Below are 27,687 nucleotides of genomic sequence, written 5' to 3'. Positions count from 1 at the left end.
ATTTACGTTAATAAACTAAATTGTATAGAACGAACGAATTCCGCGTGCTTACAATAACGATGCTGCTGCTGAGTGGCCGAAAAAGCACGCCGCTACGTAGATGCATGATGCGATCATGGGAGAGATGCTGACCAATAGGAGAGCAGGAGGATAGTGGCGAGTCTACTCAGTTGGCAGCGCGCGAGTTTTAAAATTGTTATCGGTGGTCCGGGCGAATCTCAGGACTTTACAGCAACCACCTTTCGTATCCTGAACTATTTTCGTTTGTAGAGCCAAAAAAATCTTCGTATTTGCTTTCGTAACTCAAATTTTTCGTAAGTTGAGCCTTTCGCATGTCGAGGTACCACTGTAGTTGTAAAAAGAGGAATTTTTGGATGGATCAAGGGCCCCCTTTACTTTTAACTCCAGTCTAGCTTCTTAAGCTTTCATTCCTGTTATAGTCATTAACAGTTTAAGCTCTGTAGTGTATTGGTAGAAGGAGCACTCTTTAGATCTAGCATGATGAGCTGACCCACAATTGGCACACTATGGAGGATTACAATTCCAATTTGTAGTAAGCTCTTCAGATGAGCAGACTGCACATATTTGTCTTAAGACATTTTTTGCATGTATGGCCAAATTTTGAGCAGTGTGTGCACTGAAGTGGTTTTGGTATAAATGGGCATACTTGACGAAGGAGAAGAGGCACAATGTATTGTAAAATATAGTGGAAAATATGATGATTGGTTGGAGAGACGCTTATGGGGAATTTTTCTGACGGGGCAAGACGCCTACATTGTCAAGCACCACACACTCCCAATAGCTTGCTCCCAGACACCACTTAAGCCTCTGTGGTTTATAAGCACTGCGCCACTTGCATCGAGTGAAATGCCTAAACATGTAAGTTTGGCATTTCCTATGCTTTTACATTGATATCTGCTGTCTTTATGGTCAAAATTAATGTTGCAAACGCCATAGCCAGAGAGAGGGAGAATCTGCGATTCAGCCAATATGTACAACAGTTTTGGTGGCGGTGAGCCCTGTGGTTTTCAGGGCCTCATTTGTATTGTTGGATTAGTGGTTAATAAATACTTTTAAAGCTATATATATGCAGGACTCTTGAGGTTTGTCAGTCTATTGAGATAGTACTTTACACTTGCAGCAGAGCCTGGTATTATTTTAAACATGCTTGACCATGTTGACTAAAGAATTCTGTTGGTAGGGAGATACTGTCCAACCTCACATTCCTCTGTGTTTTATGAATGATCAGAATTGTAGTCTAAAGCCATGAAGGGAACTTTAACCATTGATCTGTCAATATGGTGTGGAGGCAAAAATGGATAGGTAAGAGGTATAAAAAGTCCAGATAATTTTGTTAAGAGAAAGAAATTAAGACTTGAGTTACTATCAATAATATTCAGAATATTTTAAGCAAAATTTTAAAAGTTCATTAGTACATTTAGATATACACACTGTCTGAACCTATGAAGGTGAAATTTCAGTGACTTTATATAGGGTATATCCTTTTTCAAATACATTAAGACTAGATGTATACCTCAGGAACAGTAAATAAAACCACAATTCAACATAGGATTTATATTTTCTAGACTACTTGTCTAAAAACAAAAGAGGAAAGTCAGTTATGCCAATATATTCATATTTGATTTCTATTGATACGACTAGCATTATGTAACTGCAAAGCTAAAACTAAGACACAGCAATTAAATAAAGTCTTTTGAACAGTATCATAAACTACTGTACAAATTTTTTTCTCATTCCAGTAGTTTCTCATTCATCAGTAGCCTATTGTAAGAAAATTAATGTTTTCTTTCAGTAATTCATGCATTGAAATACAGTAGGTAATTCTTAGCAAATGAGCTTTCCCTCTCAGTTCTGTGATACAAAAATAGAAAATAAAAATATTCAGCAGGTTGTAAGAAAGTCATTTATGTAACACCACTGTATCATTAAGGGCAAACGTGTAGCAGTTTGATAGCAAGTTTAATTTTATCAGTATTATCAATAACAATCCCTCTTCATATGTCATGCCTTTTTGCCAGTTTTATGGCTATACTATATTGCTCCAGTGTGTGTTTGTGTGTGTGCATGTATTAAGCATTATATATGTTTATCCATAGTATACGTACATATTTATATAGATTATGTTACTATATATACTAAGTTGAATTATAATTTATAATTTTTTAATGGCTAAACCAGGCTACAAAGTCAAAACACACAACTTTTATAGAGTTAGCTATAAATGTTTCTTTAATAATAAAATCTATTTTAATAAGATTTTTCAAAAATTTGAGCATTCATACCAAGCATGCTTATTTATTTATTAATTTTAGATTTTACTGTATTGCATCATTTTGCAGTTCTTGCCCTTGATCCATTATGAAAGCTTCTGTGATGACGCAGACTTGCTTTTGGGGAATTTTTTGGGGGAATTTTTAGGTTAAATTTTGCCACACTGGTTGCAGACTTGGTTTCTCAATCAACAACCTCAATTTCTTTATTGCCAACATGAGCCGGATTCTGGCATAGTTTTAATGTTTATTGACATGAATGTGTAATTGATGAATGAAATTTTAGAATTTAATTTTAGACTGCTTCTTTGGCAAAAGTCATTGAAAATTATGAAACATAAAAACTTGTGTGGTTTATATGTAATAACAGCAGAAAAAATAGCATATAGTTATGTGAAAACAAGATTGTATGTAGTCTTTTATGAATAAATGAAATACAGTTATAGAATGTTTAAAACTCATCTGACTTTATTTTTTTAGTATAACAGTGATTACTAATACAATGGAAATTGTACACCCAATTAAAAAATAATTTTCTTAAAGAGCAACAAAAATAATAATTTTTTATGTTTCTTAATGCTGATTTAGTATTTCAAATACAGCACCGGTGGCAAACAGTATGCTTGTTCAACAAAAGTACTGGATTTGTACACTATGTAATTTGTGTCTTCAGGAATCTGTGTCAAGTAATCTGCAACACATTCAAGTCCCTTCACATTCACTGTTCCCAGCTAAGTGTTGTACTGAGTGAAGAACTTATGAGTGCAGTAAAGATTTATCTTATGTTAAAAAGTAGTTTTGTGTGGATAAATATATGATAGAAGTCTCCTGGTCATATATACCATTATTAAACAGTATAGTGCTGTATTATGCACAAAACTCTTCCTCCTCCTTTTCCCTCTCATTGTTTTAGTTCACCCATACATATCTCGGCAAGCAAATAAAAACTAAACTGAATTTCAGTTTTTTCATTACTGTATTAAAGTATGTAAATATTTTACTATTTACTGAGGTTACTACTCTGAATACCATTGTTACCATTATATAGATGTTAATCAAAATTTGTACCACCTTATAATAATATAAAAGAAATATAATTTACAATTTGGAAACGAAATGGTATGGTAGTTCACCACAATGAAATTTAAGCAGTACTGGGCAAACTGCCGTACTTAGCATGTGTTCATTTTTTTATAAATAAATTAACGATTATCTGTTGGAGATTGTTTTCTGCGGTTAATGCTCAATTCTTAGTATGGCAAAGATTTACTGTAGTACATACATAGTTCATATATGAATTTTTTAAATTTAAATACCTGATTTATAGCTGTTATATATTTTTGTTTTGGGGGGGTTAGATGACAGTTGCTCCAAAACTGAAAGGTAGGACTGATAGAAAATGGATAATCCTAATTGTCTTTTCATCTTTTCTTGCTTCTTATTGGTTACAGACTTTATTAATTATAATTAGCATATAACAAACTTGGTGAACAGGCAAGTACACTGGCAGCTTAAAAAAGAAATATACCTGTACTGTCAAACCTTGGTTAAAATGGTTAAAAATACATTATACTTCAGTACCATACAGCATACAATACTTGCATGTAGTAAAAAAACAGATGACCAGAAATGTCAAGTTATAGCAAGCTTGAGCTTGTACATACAACAAAGGATTCATACATATTTAAGCACCCCTTTTAACTATTTACCTCCAGTTTTATCATTCACAACACACAAACACACACTTTATACAGCTTTTAATATTACACTATTTATATACCTGACCAAGGCCAGAATTCTTTCTCAAGTTTAGCTCATCTTTTTCTGGATCCAAACTACTAAATATGATATAAAACATATGCATACACTGAATTTCCCAAGAATGTTTTTGTAATGAATGATAAAAAGTGCACTTGTAATAGAATACATTCATTACAAAAACAAATACCTGAAGTAACAAGAAAAATTATTGACATTAAAACAGCACTCTACAAAATTGCATTATGAAAGAAGAAAAACAATTTCATATGCAATTAAAAAAGCAACAATAGTAAATAAAAAGTAAAGTTCTTCTCCAGATATCCCAGTTCCTAATACTGTAATCTAAACATGTATATTCAAGTAATTAGGGTATAGTGTAATGCTAAGAAAAGTCTAGTGAAATTTCATCTACTCTAATTCAATTCTGTTTTATCTTTTATCATTTGTAAGGATTTATGGTTCTAAATCAAGTTAGGCAGGAAATCCCCTTTTCATGCTTTAAAGATTTAACTGAAAATTTCCAATGCATTGACACTGTATACTTTATGTATAAATAAGAAAACTTTAAAATAATTAAAACTTGACTGATAATCCATAAACACCAATGGAAAATCTTATATAATTATAGTAATATATAGACAATAATTCATCTATAGCTTCAAGCAATGATGTTCTCTGAGGAGAAAATGTATGCAACTTTAACATAGTAAAATTCTTCCACATTTTGTGGCCTTACACAGTGTTGATTTAAATGGAGCCATGTTTATACTTTCCTCTGAATTGCTGTAATGCATAATACATACTCATCTCAACTCTGAAAACTTGAGTGTTTAAGATACAACACCTTTTTAATGTAATGATTGAAAATAAAATGGAAAAAATGGCACTAATAATAATAATTATAAAGTAAATTACATACATTAATATCAACAGTCACAACAATAAACTGTGAAATAATAGGAACAGCCCACTAAATGCCTCGTTACATAATTTTAGGGCAAAGGTATTATCATGGGCAACATCATTTTATTTATAAACTTTTTGACCAAAGTTTACTTAATTAACACAAAACCTCTACACCTGTTTCAGTTAAAACATTTTACCACAAAGATATTCCTCGGTACAACTAGCTATGTACGGTTAAATCTTACCATGACAGTTGGGAATTGTTAAAAATAATTTGCAATTTGAAAATAACCATTCAATTTGGTTGCATACCAATATACAACTGTACTGAAATTTTTTTTTAGTACCAAAATGATCTCCTTAAGGACTTGGACAAAGCTGATAAATGCAAACCTACAATCACTGAATGGCAGTATTTTTTTTTCTAGCTCTGATTTGTTCATTGTTTATATGAAATTTCACATTGTTACCATTAAATATAAAATAAAGCTAAACTTTTCACACATGAGATTAAAGCTTCAGTTATAAAATTAATGACAATGCAAGTACATATCTCAATGTCAGTAACATATTAAAGCTAATGTGCAATACATAGTCTTGCAATTAAGGTAATTGAAGAATGTGCAATATAGATTTGGATATGAATTTCAGATGTATAGGTTTGGATATGAATTTATATATGTTTTCTGAAATCTGCAGTCAGGAACATACTTATTCTTTTCCATTTCAAAGGTGTGGATGAACATGTACTTCTGTAATATACCATTATTCTCTCACAGCAGTAGAATGCAAAGCTCTCAAAATTCTCTTTTTATAGCATCTCTTTGGTATCACTTTTACGTATGCAGACAGTATTTCAATAAAGAAATTATTTTACCGAGATGCTCATACTCTATGATAAAGAAATTTCTCAAAATTAGCTCTCTATCATAAAAATCTATAGTTCCTCATGAAAAGTCGGTATGTACATGCATATTTGAAGCATAATACTTCACACAAAACCCTAGTTCACATTAATTAAACCATTTCTTCATCAGTAAATTTTCAAATCCACTTACCACAACTCATTTATAATTATACTACTACTCAATGTTATATAATAATAATAATACAAAGACCATGCTATTACATAATGAAATACTTCAAGGAACTCCAAAGTTCTGATAGCTGTATGTGGATCAAACTTATAGGGTCTAATTTAAATCACAGTATACTGTACTTAGTATTCTATGTGCTTTGTTCTAGGAATAAAAAAGAAACTGATAATAAACTGGAATTATAAAATTAAATAATCATCTCTTGCATTAAGGGTATGAACATAACATTGCAACTTACAGCAATCATGAGTCATCTACGAGGTATTCAGACCCAATGAGTAAAATTAAACATTGGAATGTCTTGCCTTGAAAAAACCCTCTGATCTACTATATTACAATAATTCCCTCATCACAGACTTCCAAAAATACTACTGTATTTTCTTGTAGATAAGAAGTAATACTTAATACTGAGTTGTCCGTTTGCAATTGGGACATGTTGATTACTCATGATGTTAAGAGCTACTTCAAAATGCTTAGTTGTGCAAACATCACTTTAGACCATTGATGATGATGGTCTGTGAGGAATCCTATGCCATTTTAGTTCAAGGAGGTGTGTTGTCATTATATTGTTGCAGTGGGTAAAGTACAGTAATAGGAAAAAATAATGGAGAACCAGCGAACTACAAAATATGTAATTTACATCAGTGTCTTTTATTAGTTATGTAATATCAAAGCATGGTGAGAAAGAACTTACTAATAAAAGAGTACTTGACACAATTATTTTGTTCCATTACTTTACTTTGTGATACCATATATTGCATTTGGATCATAATATATACTATATATAGGTGAAATATATATGTATATATATATATATGTACTTTAAATGAAGAAAGCTATCTTACTCATATTACTAATTGCATTGGTTAGCGCACACACTGCATATATCTCTGTCTTGACCAAAGAATATGCAGTGACTTACCTACAAGTAACAGCCAAAACATAAATAATGTTAAGATTTCAGTATCAAATTTGATGATAAATTGTCCAGTCTCACATACTGATATGAACATAACAAACATTGCCACTATTCTTAGTATTGCAGGATATACATATAAAAGTATATACTTTGGCTACTATACAAAATATCCTAACGGTGCATAATGATTCCACTGAAAACGACATGCATTGCAAAATTATGTTAAGGACTCTTGTTCTAAGACTATTGTTTGCATTGCCTAAGTAGGAGCATAACTGGTAATGGACTGACCTGTAATGCTAGTGAGGTAACCTATATAAAAATACCACAACAGCAGTCGATCCTTCATCAATATCGGACTTAGACGAAGTACCCTTTATTTTTACAATTGTTTTGACTTGACCTACTTGACAAATGGCTCACAAGCAAAGATTGTGTATCATCTAGACTGAATCTATTTTGAAAAATTTAGGATGCTTGCTGAACCAACTGCTGTGCAGTGTTACAATTTGATCTAAGGAATGATTTTTCACTTAAAAACTAGTGACTAATGAGCTCCTTATCGATACTAAACAGCCTTTTGAACTAATATAGCTATGCCAACAATGGATGATGACAAATTCTGTTTGGAGAGGTGGGTGAAATCCATCCATTCGCAACCTGTCACAGACAAATACAAGCTTCTTCACATGAAAACTTAAAATGAAAAAGGGAAAAATGAGTGATGGTGGTGTTTATAACAATATAACATTACACACACTGAGTAAAAAGTTTATGTAACTCACTGAGTATATATATATATATATATGTATAAATATATATAATATCAGAAAATACCAGTAGTTGATAAATAACACACTGGTCATTCCCTTTATAACAGCAGACTGATGTAGATGGCATAATTTCTAATCCAAATTACATGATGATCCAGCGTTGATTTGTGACAAATGTGGTAAAAGATCCAAGCCATTTTAGTTCTGATAAGTCTTGTATGATAACATGATAGATGAAGGGTGTGTGCTGGGTAATTCTGGCCCTCTAAAGGCTACTAGTAGCAGTGTCATATTGACATGTAATGTTGCCTGATAGCCAGACCATGTCCAAAACAGCCCCCTGATGCAGGTGATATACAGCATAAACAACTACAACGTGCATGATGTGGTGTGAATTTGCTAGGAGATCCAGACGTCCAGGAACCCACTTCTCTGGGATTCGGAGGGCCCCGACAAACCCTCCTAAGACCGCTAGCAAATCCTGCAATGTATCATGAGAGTTAACTGAATGGCTTTCAGAGAGAATAATCTTGTCTGAAACTTTTAAACCATAACTATAGAATATGTGACGTCTTTGAGTCCCATTTGTTTCAGTTTAAAACTTTTTCATAATTAAATAAGGTTACCAAAACACTGAAAATAAAAAAAATGTGATCCTTAAAGTACAATATATAGTATAGTACAGTATTATTAGTTTTCATGTAATGAAAGTGAAAAAGTGTAATGTTGGGAATTTGTAGCACTTACTATAACAATCTACAGTTATCAAATATCTTGCTTTAATCAGGGGACTGCAGAAATTATCAAAATACAAGAAAATGTAGCATTACAATTACATAATACAGTATGTTAGTATTCATACTACGTAACTCAAAAAAAAAAAAAAAACTTTAATGAAATCTTAAGTTGAGCAATAATACTTACCAGCTACTTATATTTATAGTCAGTGTGGTCTCTTAATTCTGTGCTGAATTAAAGTGCAAAAGCAGAAATTTGTACCGCCAATTTCTGTGAATTATTACGCTTAAAACTATTTACTATAAATATTCAGATATTCTGGATAACTGAATTTCAAAGCATTCAATTAAATGTTCAAGCCTAAATGAATTCAGTGACTAATTGCAGACTCATTTCAATGAAAGCAGACTGCAGATGCTTATGAGTGGCAAACGTAGTATATCAATAATAGTTCATGAAATACAGATATTTGCATTCGTAGATGCAGAGTACTACTGGCCATGAACATAATACTTTGCCTTCAGAGTTGACTAAAAATGTCTTATCCTCATACTAAAATTTGATAACAATTTGGGATGAAAACTAATAGTATGAAAAGTAATTCTTGTAACTTTTCATTGAAGGTCAGAAATAAAAATGATTTAAATTGTTTTGTTGTAATGTGAAGAACAATGTTTGGATTCACTGTGTAAAGGAAACGCAAAAACAAAACGAAAATAAAATATTTGGAAGAAAAATAGTATTCAAAATTCTAAATATTTCTTTTGAGTGAGTTTCATTCGATCAGATAGTTTTTAATGACAGCATATAATTTGAATTTCCAAAAGCCTTTGAAATATACTATGCAGTTAAAATATTATCTTGTGTCATACAATTAAAGAATATAATAGTGAAGTATGGTATAATGAAAAACAAAACTAAATAAAAGACAAATTTACGTAAAGAATATGTATTTTTTGTTGCATTCCATCTTCACGCACGTAACAGAAGTATCTAGAGAAAACATGATGGCAGTCAGTCTCAATTCACACAAATTTGAAAATGTCTACTTTTAATATTAGGTGCCATGAAGTCAATAACATGCTTCTTCGATGCTTCCAGCTTTGTACAAATTAATTTCATTCAAAATCATTAATTTTATTAGAGGTATATATTAACTGACATCGACCAATCAAGGTGTAAAGTGATATCGCTTTATTCATTGATTAGTAATTAAATTACCTGGTTTCTTCCATTACAAATAAAAATCCTTGTCCAAACGAAAGAAAATTAATTCAAATGTTTATCACTAATGTGACTTTCCCTGTAATATTTCTTCTAGTATGTCTTTTCTCAAATGCAAGAATGTAAAATATCACCGTTAGAAGATAACTTCAGGTTAAAGAGAATTTAACACTTTACGCTCAAAATAACTATTGGCTTCATGGCAGTCATGGGTCCGTTCTGTTAGCTGTTTAGGGCAAAAAAGTTTATTACTAAATTCCCATCTGTTTGTTTGTGACTCTTATAATGTAGTATACCACTTGAGAAAGTACAAATCATATAATTTCTGAGAAAAAAGGCTAAAGAGATAACCAATCACTTAATTACTAAGCAGCAGCAAGACTAGTTCACAGTACCTTGATCAGATGGGAAGTTAAATTGTTTCTATACTTCACTTATGTATTAGCTAATCTAATCATGTATCGTCATTTTTTTCCCCAAGTAGTTCCTTCTAGAAAATGGCTTAAGTCTACTGCAATAACTTGTCAAAAGAAATTTGTTTTTAATTTTTTTACTGATGGCACTGGATTTTTTAAAAATCAAGAACTGTAGTATTGATAACCGAGCTTAAAAATAATAAGAAAGCAAACCAAACAACGTGAGGGATCTGTGAGAAAGTAAGAATGAGAGGAAGTCTTACTCATCTGGGAAAAATAAAAAAAAAAGAGAGCAAGCCAAACCCCAGGAGAGAAGTCTGTAAGAGAAATGAGAGACGAGTAAATGAGAGAGAACCTTACTCGTTTGATATAGATAATTAATCAAATATCAAAAGAAGGTCTGCAAGAGCTTGAGAGAAAGAGAGGCAGTCTTACTCCTGTCAGAGTAAAGAAGAATTAGCAAAAGAACTGGCCAAACATCGAGAGGGGTCTGTGAGAAAGAGAATTAGAGGCAACCTTACTTATTTGTGTGTGTGAAAGAGAGTAAACGAAAAATAAGAGAGGGGTCTGTGAGAGACAGACTGATAAGCAAAATTACTAATTTGTGAGTGTGCAAAGAGTAAACAAAAAACTTTAAATTTTAAAGGAATGAGAGAGAAGCAAATAGAAAACTAATGCTTGTAAGCGGTAGAAAATGAGGCAAACTTTGACTGTTAGTAAGAAACTTTCAAGATATCGTTTATGGAGAGCAGCATTTGTATCCGACAGAAATGCAAGAGGGAAGAATGATTTAGCACATGAATGAATGAAGAGGCATTTTCGTTACCTGCAGGATGATGTGTCTGAAGGCATCTGGGTGTCCCCCGCCCGAGGGCGTCACCCTGAGGAAGGCCGAAGCCGCCCTCATGAGGAATGGCAGCGTGAAGCAAAATCGGCGCTCCCAGGGATTGCGTGCATGGGATGCCTAAAAAAACACAGGGAGTGGGGAACCGAGGGTAATCATGGAGGAACAAGGGATCATCTGTTCTTTACATCACTATGCAACCTACCAATAACCTGTGGAGCTCGAGAGCTGGCCCGAGTATTTTTTTTTTCCGCAATGGTAGCCTATGCAAAGGGTAGGAGGCATTGCAGCGTAAGTAGTCAGACGACTTGCAGTTCTACCACTTGCAGAGAAACCAGAGCAGAGCTAATAATGCATGAGGGATGAGGGGTTACATATAATGGGTGAATTCACCCAGATACAAAGCTTAATACTTATACGTTGCTTAATTTTTTTTCAACAAGCTCTCCAATCTGCTTCCCATAACAAATCAAAATCGAGAAATGTTTTCATAAACATGAAAAATATCAGGGGTGCATTCAAAGAGCAAAATAACATTTTCCAAACCGTTTTTACACTGACGAAAATCTTCAGGGTAACTTCAGGAGAGGACTATCAACACAAGTCCTCCCTGACCCTCTATTTCCTTACACATGGATGACAAAAGCTAGTAAAAATGGTTAAAAAGCACTGCACTAGCTCTGGAATAAGCAAGTATTCATAATTAAGCCATAAAAAGAGGGCACAGGTCAGACACTGAAAATACCCTTTTATCATTTATTAAAATATCTACTTGTCTTAGTTACTGGAATCTTCTATGAACACTGGGAACCTGGGAATGGTGAAGACTATCAAACAAAAAATTTTAAGGTTTTCTAGTAAAATATGTACAGAGTACCATTCACATATTAAGGAAAATGACAGAGGACAGTTTTCAGCTATTCCCCTTATTCACTTCCATAACTTTTTAAGGAACACACCACAAAAGCTTCCCCGGGATAGAAAACAAAAGTATTAAGTAAATTGGGGGGAAGTTGATGCAAAACATTCTACTACATAGCATTAAATGAAATGACGTCACAAAACCAGAACTTGCTAGATCTTTGATCATAACATTAATAGTGATTAAGATGAACAAACAACTTTTTTTTTTTAGCGTGACTAAAAATTTTAATTTAAACACAAGATTTGAATGACACAAAATGTCAGCAGAAACAAATATAAATAAAAAACGAAAGATAAAACGTAAAACAAGGAAAACTCAAAAGAAAGAAAGAATGCCAACAGAATGAAGTTATGATTTCGGAATTACACAACCTCTGTCCCAGTGAGGTTAAATGGAGTTATCGTATGGTATTAATAGTCAGCCTGTTGCTTCCACAAGTAGTAGTCAATGTGGACTGCATTTGCATTCCCCCTCCCTCCCCGCCTCATGCACGCATACTAACACACAAGCACACATACATATAGGCATATTTTCTCTTGTGGTATTTCTATTGAAGTCAATGGCATTTTTGTAGAACTATCTTTTCGTTTAGACTGAATCAGTCAATATTTCATCTTTTTTCCTTGACGTAAGCTCCTCAGGAATAAAGAAAAATTATTCACGTTTCCTTCCATTCACCTCTTGTTATTCAGGTGGCGGTAGACTCTTTAGGAGACACTCTCATTATGATGTGTACGCGTGACACTGTGGGCATTTATTATTTTCATGGTCTTGAATTCGTCTTTCAACTGGCTACGATGTGCCGTTCTATAATATAATTTTTTGTTCCCTGGTGAGGTAGACGTCGTCAATGGGGTGCTGGCATACATATATATCCAAGTGCTTTCGTATGCAATTTCAGTAAGATTACTGTCGGAACTATTGTTAGTAAGGAGTTGCCTAACGCATTCGAGCTTCGTATGAGTAGTTTGCAACGAGGAACTGTGGAAAACTACTCCTGCGGAGCTTGAATGTTTTATTGAGCTCCTTACTAGCAATGGCTCCGAAAGCAGTCTTATTGAAGCTGCATACGAAAGCACTTGGATATGTATGCCAGTACCCACGTGATGACGTTTACCTCACCAGGAAACTTAAAATTATATTACATGGTGGCATACGAGGGGGGACCCAAAAGTAACCGGAATTGTGTCATAGAATTTTATTCAGTTATTGTTACATGTTTACAGTCTTATCACCTTCAAAGTATTCTCCATTTGAAGCAATGCACTTATCCAGACGTGTTTTCCACTGTTGAAAGCAATTCTGGAACTCTTGTGAAGTTATGGCTTTTAATGACTCCGTCGTTTTCTTCTGAACCTCTTCAACGTCTGCAAAACGTTTTCCTTTGAGGGGCTTTCTTCATTCGGGGGAACAAAAAGAAGTCACAGGGAGCAAGATCGGGTAAATAGGGAGGGTGGGTAAGTGGGGTCATGCCATTCTTGGTCAGAAACTGTCTCACACTCAAGGCGGTGTGCGCTGGTGCATTGTCGTGATGAAGCCACCACCCTCCACTTTGCCACAGGTCGGGGCGTTTCCGTCTCACGGAATCTCGCAAACGCTTCAGCACTGCCAAGTAAAGCGTCTGGTTAACAGTGTGACCAGCAGGAACAAATTCTTTGTGGACAATTCCTTTCACATCGAAGAAACAAATCCGCATCGTCTTGACACTGGACTTCACTTAACGCGCTTTTTTGGGTCGTGGTGACGTTGGATGCTTCCACTGACTTGATTGCTGCTTTGATCTGTCCATAGGCATCGCCAACCGTCCCACGATTCTGGTCAATAGCATAAGCACAACTCCCGATTCGGTGTCAATAGCCATAGCACAGCTTTCAACACCTGTTAATGACTTCGAGAAAAAAGGTCTGGATCAACTTCCAACTGTTCTTTCAGTTCACGACAGGCATCCATTCGTGACTGCTTTTGACCGTCCGCGAGGCACCATTTTTGCTACAACTCTTTTCATTCCCAATTCCTCGCTCAAAATTCGTTGACATGAACTCCAGGACACACCAGTCAAATTAACAAGCTCATCAATTGTTCTGCGACGGTCTTCCATGATCAATTCATGAATTTTAGTGATGTTTTCATCCGTTCGGGAGGTTGAAGGTCGCCCTGAACGAGGCTGGTCTTCCAGTGACATTTGACCATTCTTAAAGCGTGCAAACCACTCGTAAACTTGTGTTTTACTCATGGCAACATCTTTGTAAGCTGTTCGAAGCATAGCATCTGTTTCCGCTGCTGTTTTCCCCAGCAAAAAACAGAATTTTACGGCAGCACGCTGCTCCTTCCTTTCAGTCATCGTAAAAATAGACAAAAAGGCGTGAAGTACTTCTAAACAAATGTGAACCGTGCAGCTATACGTCTTCCCACGATGACCCCAGTTGGCACACTGATGCTTGAGGGTTGCCTCAGGTAGCATCTAGTGGCGGAAGCCTGAACTACTACTGGCTTGTCACACAGAAAACTATTCCGGTTACTTTTGGGTCCCCCCTCGTATCGTAGGCAGTTGAAGGATGAAGTCAAGACCATGAAAAGGATAATTGCCATCGATGTCACACCTACAAATCATGATGGGAGTATCACATCCTTACGAGTGTACCCCCACATGAATATGGTCAGCACTCTTACAATGTGGAATAACACCGCCCCGTGGAGATATACGGGAGTCAATCAATGTGATACATCAATTTAAATGTGCCAAAGGGCCATGTTGAGCCCTCAGCAATTGCTACATGGGTCGAACCACTACCACTATACCACGGCAATTGCAAGTTTAACACAACCAAGGGGCAATAATCTAATATTGAGTAGATACCCTTGACCGGAAACCAACATCAGAATTATTAGAAGGCAAAGAAAAAGATTGTACATAAAGAAGCCCGGTTCCTCAGATTGCAAATAGCAGAATTCATAAGCATAGATCAACAACAGCCTGCATTAAAGATGCAAAGGAACACGGACTTCATCCTCCCTTCTTCAAGGAAACCACAACACACATCTGAAAGAATCCGAAGAAAGAAACGACCGACGGAACACTACCCAATACGCCACATATTACAAACAATATAACAAATCAAAACGGAAATCACGCCCTGTTGAGAGCCATTGCATAGAGTGTCCTAAGGAGCACCAAAAATGCCCTTCCGCCACAGAGACTACGAGTGAGAGAATGAGACCCTCTGACCAATAGAAAATCATCACTTCAATGACGTCATATTTTACATTTAAGAATTAGCTGTTAAGTCGGCATGCTTTAAGAAAAACTTTTGATATCAATTTGTAATCGAGTCTTGAAAATGCCGCCGACACATGGGGAAACAGTTCATTGAGTACAAGAAGTTCATGGAAGGAAACGTGAATAATTTTTCTTTATTCCTGAAAAGCTTACCTGAAGGGAAAAAGAAGACTAATCTGCAAATAAGGGCCACTGACTTCAATAGAAATTGAGATAATATATATATACATATATATACATATATATACATATATATATATATATTATATATATATATATATATATATATATATATATATATATATAATCACAAACATTAAGCCCACATATCATTTATTATCCAGTTCAGCATACCTCGGAAACAACTTACAAATATAATTATCATTAATAAGTGCTTCAAAACCAGCAGGATTCGAACCGCTGCCCGACTTAGAAATTTCGATAGCCTTATTCTGACCATTGATCTCGGTGGTCTAAGTCACGGTCTACCGCTGTTTCTAAATCAGACAATGGTTCGAATCCTGTCCAGTGATGAAGTACTTATGAGTTATAATTCCCCTTGAGAGTAAGTTGCTTCCAAGGTATAGTGATTGGATCTATAGTTATTTATGGTTTAATATTTGAAATATAAATAGATTCAATGCGTATATAAGTTTTATATATATATATATATTATATATAATATATATATATAATATATATATATATATATATATATATATATAATATATATATAAGATATATATATATATATATAATATATATATATATATATAATATATATATATTCAACATCATTTGCATCCGAGTTCCTGGTTCTAATCTTTGAATATTATATAAACCGAAAGATGTGTCAAAAGGAATGTTACTCCATACTGAACGGGGTTTTACATTACGATTATTACTAATATTTTGTGAAACTCAAAAACTCTAGCAGTCGGGCTAAAAAGTATTTCCCTTAATTTTAAATACGGCAGTGTCTGAAGGTTTCAATGCTCTATAAACTAAAGATACCACAAGCTATTATTGATTTGATTCTTAAAAGAGTATTTCCAAGATTCGTCGACTAACTCTACTCTACGGACAAATCACGCCATTTTTCATTACTACTGTGGAATCCCTGCTGAGGTTTGTCAGAGATCAATTTCGAACACAGAGGATAATTGATGAGGATTCGGATATACCACCTCATTTTGGATAAAGCTTATTGAAATAAGATACCGTTCATTCCAATAAAGTAACGATTAAAGGCATTAAAATCAATGCTCTACCATATATTATTTCTCATAGAATCAACATATACATACACCAGCTGAAACTTCTACACTGCATATTTTCTCACGTAAACACAAAAGGAATTGAATCTTTCAGACCTCATGTACGCCATTTAAAGGAAAATTTTCGAATGAAGTTCGTGGAACTGCGGTAAAATTTTTCGTTGTGACGAAACTGCGTGTAAAGGAGATACAAATTTCAATCATAAGCTACTTAGCAACAGTTCCCCAAGAACATTTTCGCAGTCACTTAGGAGAGACGGTAAATTCACACAATTCTGCTCTCCCAGCCTAATTCAATGGCAAATCTTTCTGTGAAACATTTTCCAAGCATGTTTCCCCGACAATGTCAAACATTACAATACACGTTGAACATTTTTGTTTAATATCGAAACAGGCTCAAGATGTATGGGGAGACTGGAGGCACGATTTGCAGACCAACTAAAACACGAGCTCAAACAACCCTTACACAGCAGCTTATTTGCAAACATATTCCTCAGTCACACATCTAAGATTGTTACACATTTTGCAGTCAACCATATTAAGAGACGTTTAGAGAGTACAGTTCTCGGGGAACGAACCTTGCATTCAGTCTACGAGATACCAATGACTCCGATGGTTATAGCAATTCGAAAAGGATCCACAAACATTTATCTAAAGACTACAATGCTATTGATACCGTTTACAGCATAGTTTTACAAATAATTTTCACCATGAGTTAACAGCTTGAGAAGGAGGGAATAAAGCCAAGTGGCTGGTATAGTGAGAGTGACAGAGAATATGAAGTTTGGTAAGGGTGGCGCACACTAGCTCATTTATTGCGTCATCCACTTAAAGGTCTTACATTAATCCATACCGTACCAGTTGGATTAACATATTCAACTCACGAAACGAACAAGCACGTTGGCGCACATAAAAGAATAATCCTTCTTACGGCGTGAATATAGTCCGAGAGTCGGATATGCGTTTACTCTAAAAAACTATAAAGGACGAGATTACATACTATCACACAGACAGACACACAATATAAATATATATAAATATATATATATATATACACAATATATATATATATATACACATATATATATATATATATAATATATATATATATATATATATATATATATATAAGTTTATCATTTTAGCTCATGAAATCTTTCTCTTTAAGGGATTTTGCAGAATTTTGCTTCATACAACCAAAGAAGGCATCTACTGTACGAGGTAATTCAACAATCCTATTAGCTTACGCCTAAAGTGCTCGTTGGACTCACACTGCAGAGCACCATCAACAGTAATTGCCATCAGCTATGATGATGACGAACGTCTACCATAAGCTGCAAAAATTATAATGGATGAAGTAACATTTATTTACATATAAAAAGCGTTTCAACAGAGCGCCAATAACCTTTCGATAGCGAAATGCTTTTTTTTACGTACAAATAAACACTGAGAATGTTTCGATACATGAAGAACCTTGCTGATACCTGCCTAAAAACGTGAAATGGTGACAGAGAAAGGTCAAGAACTCCTGGACTGTTTTACCCACCGTATTGTGCGTCGAAGTGTCAGCTGTTCACAACTTCCTGCGCTCATTCGAAGGAAGTAGATCGGTCTCAAGGAAGCATAACATAAATAAAGCATCAAACAGTTTCATAAGAAATAAGATATATCAACAAATGAAAGAAAACTCACACATGCTTAAAGTCTAAAAGACTTACGGTTTACGATTAGGCAGAGCTGCACTCCAAACCTAACTGTATATTTCTTCACCCTACCTACAGCATTTCTCATATTCTAGTCTTTTAACTTTATTATTATTATTATTATTATTATTATTATTATTATTATTATTTTATTATTATTATTATTACTATTCGCCAGATCATTCCAGCGAGTCAACACGTTTTATATCCAGTTGACGACGACAATAGCGAAATATCTCAAAACTTTCTCCAAGTTTTAATTCATACAGACAAGAAAATGGGTGTCAAAGTCAGGTTTTTATTCACACAAACGTTCGTCACGTGACAAACTTGTGTTAACTGATCAAAGCTATCAAAGTAGTTGCACAGTCTAGCATACTTATAACTGACCTCAGTGCAAGCGGCTGATAGGCGATATCCACGGTGAAAGAAATAATTCTTAAAAACCAATTTAATCAGAGGAGAATGCAGTCAATTTTCCGTGCTGTTCCTTCCTAAACTGGACCATTTCTTATAATTTGTTCGAAGTTCACCGAAGCACAGCAGGTGCATAAGAGGCAATACCTTCACCAACACTCATAAATCGTTATTTGTTATAAAAATAAAAGTGGTTCCAATACAAGCTGTCTTAAAGGGAACAGAAAGATGGTGATGACCTTAAAGACCAATTGACGGGCCAGGTGAGGCCGGTCCATATGGGCAACTACAAAAAAGTTGAAGGCGTCGGACATACACTATACAACGCGTGAGTGTTCAATAAAGTATTGACCCCAATCCACCTTTTATTTTCAATGAACTTCGAAGGAATTATACGAAACATTCCAGCACAAGACATAAGTATGAAAAATTGAGTCTTTTAATAATAATAAAGTTCAAAGGGCCCTTAGAATGTCGAGAAATTGCGAAGTATTGGTGAATATTATGACACATTCTTAAGATTTTTCAGACATGTTAACATAGGAAATTTGTGACGGATGACAATCAAACATTACGACATGACTGATATTATCACAACTCCTGCCACCGAAGATAACCCTTTCCATTGCTTTTTTTTTTTACATCTAAAGAAAAGAGTAAACATAGTGTGAGGCTGTCTGTACGACACTGAAGTGGTGTCTGATGTAGTGCTTTAAATGACTCCAATCTCTCTCACGAAGGACACGGAAATTTCCAAAAAGCTAGGGAACTCATTGTCATCCAGCATACCAAAACAATCCGCTTTTTAAGGATCTTTATATGTATATGTCTTAAATGACTTTTAATATTACGTTGATAATAAAAATAATACCAGTCGAAGGTTGAGTTATAATTAAAATCTGCCTTGAAAATGAAATTTAGTAGTAGAACAAACTCGACATGATCAATGCTTATTTCACTGATATATTTTACTACAACGTTAAATCTATATTTCACAGGACAATTTACAATACCTGATGTCCCTATCATTTTATACTTTACCTTTTTTCCTTTTGGTGACTGAAACGAGTCTTCATAATCTACCAAACACTACGTGAGGGGGAGAAGAAGGAGAGAGAGAAAGGAGGGAGGAGAGGAGAGAGAGAGAGAGAGAGAGAGAGAGAGAGAGAGAGAGAGAGAGAGAGAAAAGAGTCAACAGTAGTAAATACAAAAAACTTAATTTTTAGAAAACAAACCAAGGTGTATTTCAGCCTGATTACGCAAATGTGTAAGTCTACTGTCAAACAATAATAAACTACTACAAAGTGTGGAGACATGAATAATCCCATGCCATGCACAAAGGAAAAAAACACTACACAAAAGAATACAAGTCTTGTTACACAGCAAAAAAAAAAAAAAAAAAACTTATAGGAGGAGTCTGGGGAGGGAGGGGGTGGTACAGGGAATTACTGTAATGGACTGTATTTGCATGCAGCGGTCAAACCTACGAGTCTTGTTCAAGGACCTGTAATGGATTATGGAAATTGCGGAAACTCTATTCCTTTTTCCGTCTCTACGCAAAAGTACGGAATGATTTGCGTGGGGCAAAGAGAGGGTCATATATTATGTTTTCACTCGCAGAGGTAAAATATGAAGTGCCAGGTAAGAGCTGTGTTTGTCTGAGTGCACGTGTATATTCAAATGTATTTATAGTGTCGTATGTGTTGGTATGTACAAATTTGTTTGTGGATACGTGGAAAGGTTCGATGAGGAGAGGGTCGAGGTTGACTTGCCTGCATCACATAGTGTAAAACAGCTCGGGGGTCGCCGCCCCCGAAGGGCGTCGACCTGAGGTAGAGGACAGTGATCTGCATGACGGCCGCCAAAGAGAAGCACAGTCGCCTCGCCATGGCACAGTTCGCCGAGAGCGCCTGCCGAATACACCGTCAACCAAACTGCAATCTCTCTCTCTCTCTCTCTCTCTCACACACACAAACAAACAAAAACATATACACACACATACATACTTATTAAACAAGGAATACTCTTAACAAAAATTATTATGAAACCCGTACTGTCCTTTTATTAACTTCAAGCCCCATTTTCTCGTCGGTCGATGAGGTTATGGGGGTGTGGGTTGATAAAAACCTCCTCTCAATGCTTAGAACATTTGCTGAAAAAGATAAACGTCTGTTCACAAGGAATCACACAGCAAATGTTAGACCCAAAATGGGACAAGTTTAAAAAAAAAAAGGCGAGGATAATATGGAATTACACGGAAATTCATGGCACCATCCGGCCTCCTACGATTTGAAGCGTCAGATACTTTGTTGCGAGTGACCACCGCAGAAACATATACTGTATACGGATAAATGCTGAAAATATCTGAAGCCTATCTCCCGCAAATGATCCTAAACCGGTAGGAGGTAGTCGCAAAGAAATAAAGAGAATAATGTCAACAACTGTCTATATTTATACGGTCTTCTACGAGGGTCACACTTCTTAAATATTTTCGTGACCACCTTCGTCCCCATCATCGTAAACAATGTCAGATTTAGGCCTATAAACAATTCATAAAATAATACGACCCTAAAATTAAGAATCGGTGTCTAGTGATGTTAAAAGTTCCGACAGCAAAGTCAAATTCGAGAAGGGACGAAACATGAACATAGGAAAGTGTCTTAGAACAATAATACAAGCTTACGCTTCCTTACATCTCTGTAATTAATTTTTAATTAACTTCGAAACCAAGCTTCAAGTCTATATTTCATCGTGCATATTTCTTATAACCACCTTTAACCCAAAATTGGAAAAAATTCCGTGCTCCTAAGCTTTGTCTCAAGTTCTGTTTACAATCTGGAAAAAAATTTTCCTGGTGGGAAAATATAAGCATTCACAACAGTACACCAAGTTCACAATACTCCTCTCTCTTTTAGAAGCAACACCTGTCATCCTTTTACATCTACGGCATATTTAGGGTTTCCAATAACAAAACCCCGGGGTGACTTACATTCACTCGACATTTACCTTTCGTTTCTTTGGTCATACAACTTGGGCACACTGTATGTGGCACACTGTATGTAATTCAAGTTTCGGACCAGGTGCCAAACATATAAGTACCCGAGGAGACAAGACCGGAGGACAAACCAACTTTCAGGAGTGGCAAGATTTCTGGGACAAGTCTAATAATGGAGAGCGCGATTTCTATCATAAAATTCTAAATACTTTTTTAGACTAAAAATATTCTTTCTGGTAATGGTCTCACTCCTTACACTGCAGTGGAGTCTCATAAAGAGGTGTCATTTCTAGACGATTCTCAAGTTAACCTGTTCGTAGTCATTTTGGACTCCGTCATCAGAAAATGCCTCGTTTTTCTTGGGATTGTGTATTTCCGTATCTGGAGTGTGTGACGCGCGTCCTATTCGCTCACTTTCACAATGTTTATCGCTGGATCAAAAGTGTTCTATATGTATATCATGGTGGCCTTACAAACGGCCATTAGGTTATCGTCGCCCAATCAATCAACTGAGTTTAATTTCAAACTTCCGACTTTAATTCAAGAGGTTTGCAAAAGCCTGAAACGTAATACCTTATCTATCACAATAATTATCAACAGCGCATAAGTAAAATATTTAAACGTGTAAGGTGCGATTATCTTCAAACAATTCCAGAATATATATAGAATGATAGATATTTATTCTCCCCCAACCCCACCACTCTCTCTCTCTCTCTCTCTCTCTCTCTCTCTCTCTCTCTCTCTCTCTCTCTCTCTCTGGATGAATCGAATGCCGTTAAAAAACTATCGGATGTAAAGAATGAAAACTTTAAAACTTTTGTTGGCGGTTGAAAAATAGGCCTATTAATCATTAAAAATTTATCAAATACGAAACTAACTTTTAATATCATATTCAGGTCTTCAAGCGTTTTTCCACAAAAACATACTTAAGCATCATTTACTCCGAACAAAGGTCTTATGAACACAGAAACATACAATTTACTAAGCCTATATACCTGACATAATATTCGGAACTTGGGCATAATATATACAGCATCAACATACACACACATACAATTATACAGAGATGCAGTACATATACATCGTCGATATATATATATGCACAGTATAATATATATTATATATATACATATATATACTGAACGGTTGACTACAATAATATATAATACACAATGAAATGATTAAACAAAGTACATTTACTGACAATCACTGACTCATCAATCTAAACACAATAGCACACATAATACACAAGCGTATATATAATATATATATATATATATATATTATATATATATATATATATATATATATATAAACAATGGAGATCTGAAGACACATTAACACGGAAGAAGCCTAGATCTACTGAAAACAACGGACGTGCAACAACAATAACAACCACCTACGTACACTCGCAAAACTCACCTCTGTCGCGGCTGTCTTTGAGTTATCAAGAGAATATGAATATTTAAAAAAAAGAAGGAAGAATATTTTGTGAAACATTGGAGGAATAAATAAATTTCCCCGCATACTTGGTATTTTGCCCGACGCTAGAAGTGAATGGTCTTCATGAAAGGAAATGTTTCGCTTTATCTTTTGTATAATTAGAAAGTCTTGTCTGGCAACTTTATTTCGGTATGTGAAAGATGAGGATAGTCATACGTAAAAATATGTAAATGAACACCGTATACGGTTGTCATGTACTCTAATCGAAACTGACTGACTAATATTAGCATATTCATACATATATAATTTTATATAATTATATATATATACACACACACGTATATACATGACACTACATACATATATATATATATATATATATATATATATATATATATATATATATATCTATATATATAGTATATATAATATATATATGATATATATATACACGTATATACATGATATATACATACATACATATATATATATATCATATATATATATATATATATATACTACTATATATTATTTTTACCCAGCAGGAGAGCTAGTGAATCCGTTACCTCTCCGTACCTAGGCTAGGTTTTTAGGATGGGGACGCTAGCCCGATGCTCATCTGTACCAAGGCTACGACTAACTTCAGTTGAATGGAATGGAATATAGCGTTTAGGCCAAATGCCAAGCACTGGGACCTATGAGGTTATTCAGCGCTGGAAAGGAAATTGAGAGCAGGTAAGTTTGAAAGGTGTAACAGGACTATGAAATAATTGCTCGGAGAGGGTGGATAGCAAGGTGAAAGATAATATGAATGGAGGTACAGTAATAGGAATAAAAGGGGTTGCAACTAGGGGAAAAAGGGACGCTGCAAAGAACCTTTAGTAATGCCTACAGTGCACCCTGTGAGGCGCACTGACGCCGCTACCCCCCATCCGGGGCTAACTTCAGTTTACTGCTTTAATATACACAAGAACAAGAGGGTTAAATGAGATACGACTGTAATGCTGCGCCCTTTCCTGAGATCCGAACTCAGTTTCTTTCACTAATGAAATGAACGCCTTGACTTCACTATTAAGAGAGTAGTTCATTATACGCATACATATAATATAAACGTATATACATACATATATATATCTATGTATATATATGTATAGTATATATATATATATATAATATATATATTATATATATATATATATATAATGAATATATGCACAAATATGAACTTCCAAAATAAAATAAATTTGCAGAATAACTGCCACTGCTCAAAACGTTAACATTGAAATTTTATGGTGTGTTACCGTAGAGTTTATCTACTTCTAAGTCGACTCGCTCTTGAAATTCATTATTTTTCTAAATGATCAGGTATCTGGCAAACTTATCTTCATCGCCTCTTCACTAAGCTGTTTCCCTCCAGATGCCCATCTTTTCAGCAGTTCTATCTATCTATCTATCCTCTTCTCTCTTCGAAGCACCACAATCAAGATTTATCTAAGATGCTATTTTATCCTCTGTTCGGTATTCATTGACCAGTCTTCGACCATCTCCCAGTATTTCATTCAGGAACCTCTCAGTTTCTCATTAATAAGTGCTTTTGATATACTTGCCCCTATGATCCTTGTTCACAGATATTCAGTACAAGTTATCTGCCCATTTTCTTTGATCACGCCTCTCTGAAAGCAACTAGTTTGTCTCCAGCTTGACTTTTTGCCATGCATGAGTTTGTTCTTGTAGTTATTCCTCCAACTCCAACTCTGGGAAGATAACGTGAATCTTGAAAGCATTTTTGACAGATTTACAAAAGGTGCCTGATATAATAGATGGAATTTATGGTGGGCATTTAACACAGTTGCTCATGAATGTCTGTGATATCTGGCTATCAATGACAAGCGTTCTTACCGAATAGTTGGCGCGATTTGTGAACGTTAACCGGAGATATTCATTCATTTACATTTAATAAAGTTCATATTGATTATTAAAATGCATTTCGTGTTCACAATTTAGACATTCACATTAAACATTGAAAGTAATTTGCTGTCATTTGCAGACTTCCTAAACGTAAGGAAAGGCCTGTTGACAATTTAAAGCCGTCCTTAGGAAATACCTGTCAAACCTTTTCATGTCTATCTAGATATCCATAAGCGTCATTTATCATTTTTGCTGAAATATACTGAAAACACCAGAGCCATTTTTAATGAATATCTGAAGGCGTACATTCAAAAGTGCTCTTGGGGGTCACTTGTTGCGACGGTCATTCTTTCCGAACCTCGAGAAGAGCCTTTGATGGACATTTACTCTTGTAACTTTGTAACTGCTTTTGGAGGCAACTTATAAGCATTTTTGCCTTAAATCTGAAAGTGTTCTTGAGCGGTTAAGAGAGACTTCTGATGAATATTTAGTGTATTTTTCATAACTTCTTCGAAATCTTCAGACGTAGTCTTTCGAAATGAATTTATTTACACAAAAACTGGATAGGAAATGCTCTCTGAAATTCGTCATCCTGAAATTGATCAACATCTGCCGTGTTTATGAAAGGACCTCAAAATGCTTTCAATGAGAGTACTGCCTTGACTTGATTTTAAACCATCTTTAAAAAAGCAAGAGGTCACAGCACAGACCCGAATATCGCCAATATCGCCAGTGTTTCGACTAATGAGATGAAACGTACCACAATAAACTTGTAGAAATGCCACGTATTCCTGTGTGTGTATGAAGAGAGAGAGAGAGAGAGAGAGAGAGAGAGAGAGAGAGAGAGAGAGAGAGAGAGAGAGAGAGAGTATTTACGTCATTGTTATTTCAAAGAGCAGCCACTACTTGAAGCCTCCCATGTCAGATTATAAAACTGCAACATGTTTACTCAGGACTTAAAAACAAAACTAAAGCATCACTAAGAACATCCATCTCACTATGCAGCTGTCAGTCATGCAACCTTCCTCTCATGCACAGACAGAATTTATCTCCTTGCTTCTTCCTCGTTTATCTTTGCTCTGTAATCATATAACAAGGAATGCGCAAAACACATGAACTGATTTCCTAATGTGTTTATGTAACTACAGATATAGAAACTCGCCTGCGTAAATTTATTTTCAATATTTTCACGGTGAAATAAGATGAATATTAATTCTTTTAATGTAACCATAGCAAAAATGACGGGGTTTTCAAATTTGTAAATAGAACTGCAGCGTTCTAGACCATTCAATGGTCACTAGAATGGAAATATTACAAGGAAACGTCTGTCTTCTCTTCTCTTCTCTTGCTTTTATTCGTGGTGCTTCTACAACTAACAGCTGGGTGAACAATCGTGTCATGCTTTATAAGTGAGCTTAAAAAGCTGTAAGGATGGGCCTAATGAAAATATCTATAGCACTGATCATGTAGAAAACGAACAGAAAAAAACTTTTTATTAAATCCTTAGAGAGAGAGAGAGAGGAGAGAGGACCGGAGGAGATGAGAGAGACGAGGCAAGAGAGACGAGAGGTGAAGCAGAGAGAGACAGAGATGAGATGAGAGAGAGAGAGAGAGAGAGAGAGACTTAACAAATGAGCTTCAAATAATATATAAGAGAATAATATAAGCATCATTATAATTTTATTCCTTTCCAAACTGCAGCAAAATCAAAATGATACAAATATTTTTCGTGACGAAAGCTGGCATGACTTCGGCAAAACCAACACACTCTTTTCACTGACCACTATTAGACGTTGCAGAAACGGTTTTTCCCAGTCAGGCAGGTGAATTGAATGCAGTGAAAAACACATTAGATTCCCATTAATGCGCAAACGTTACCGACTTTCAAGCGTTTTTTGCTATTTAATGATGAAGCGGCATACGAGAAGGGCGATTTTCCTGTTTTTCAACAATGGATCAGAAAAAAGTACAACTGGAAAAAATAGTTTTAGAGCTCCTAAATCAATTATATTTGTTTTACGCCATTAACTTTTACAGTACGTCTAAAGAACTAAGCCAGCACATTCTTGAAAAAATAACCCAAGAAACTGTAAGACTCAACTGCGTGCAACAAGGGATTCCAAATTTTCAAACCGAGTGCAACAAGGGAGTCCAAATTTGATCTCTATCCTTGTTTATGTTGCAGCTGAGAAGGCTGAACAAGCCATGTCAACCACAGGACTCTGTAGATCTTCCCCGATATCCAAGCCAAGACCCTTCGAGTGATGGACGTTGGTATGGACAAAAACAATTACTTGATCCTGATGAGGCAACCAAGTTACGTACACACACATGTGAGCAGTATTGATCGATGGAGCCATTCGTTTACACGTATGTATTTATTTATTCATTCATTCGCTTGTGCACTTACAAACCTGAATTCCAAATGGCCTTAATGGGAAAGGCTCCCTAACGGGAAACTTGCCAAGTTTATCAGAGAGCCAGAAGCACTTCAAAGGTCTGAAAAGTCATAGAAATTACGCCTTTTAAATGGTGAGTGATATTATGTGCTTCCCAAGATATCCCCTCATTGGGTGTAAGTGACCCAGTGGGACCGTGGGAATATATATATATAATATATATATGTGTGTGTGTGTGTGTGTGTATATATATGTATATATATGTATATATATATATATATATATATATATATATATATATATATACACACACATTATATTGTATCAGCAATAAGTCAAACTTTGGTTTTTACTATGAACCCCCGAAGAAATGT

At 35.1% G+C, this 27,687-nt stretch overlaps 1 protein-coding gene across 2 annotated transcripts in view; it reads right to left on the bottom strand.

The window, feature by feature from the left end:
• Positions 1–1,560: 1,560 nt before the first annotated feature.
• The window catches only part of LOC135225032 (progestin and adipoQ receptor family member 4-like), a 111,758-nt gene continuing 85,631 nt past the window's right edge, over positions 1,561–27,687 (bottom strand). Inside the window, exons 4-5 of one of the 2 annotated variants that reach the window (XM_064264318.1) lie at positions 20,341–20,478; positions 1,561–8,228 (exon numbers count right to left, since the gene is read on the bottom strand). In XM_064264318.1, the coding sequence (XP_064120388.1) occupies positions 8,013–8,228; positions 20,341–20,478 (354 nt within the window). In that variant the 3' untranslated portion in view covers positions 1,561–8,012. Of the gene's footprint in view, positions 8,229–10,951; positions 11,090–20,340; positions 20,479–27,687 lie in introns of both variants that reach the window. The other variant, XM_064264314.1, reaches the window with a different exon arrangement.

The sequence above is a fragment of the Macrobrachium nipponense genome, chromosome 20 (assembly GCF_015104395.2).
Source record: "Macrobrachium nipponense isolate FS-2020 chromosome 20, ASM1510439v2, whole genome shotgun sequence".
Taxonomy (NCBI): Eukaryota; Metazoa; Arthropoda; class Malacostraca; order Decapoda; family Palaemonidae; genus Macrobrachium; species Macrobrachium nipponense.
This window is presented reverse-complemented; position numbering and strand designations above follow the sequence as displayed.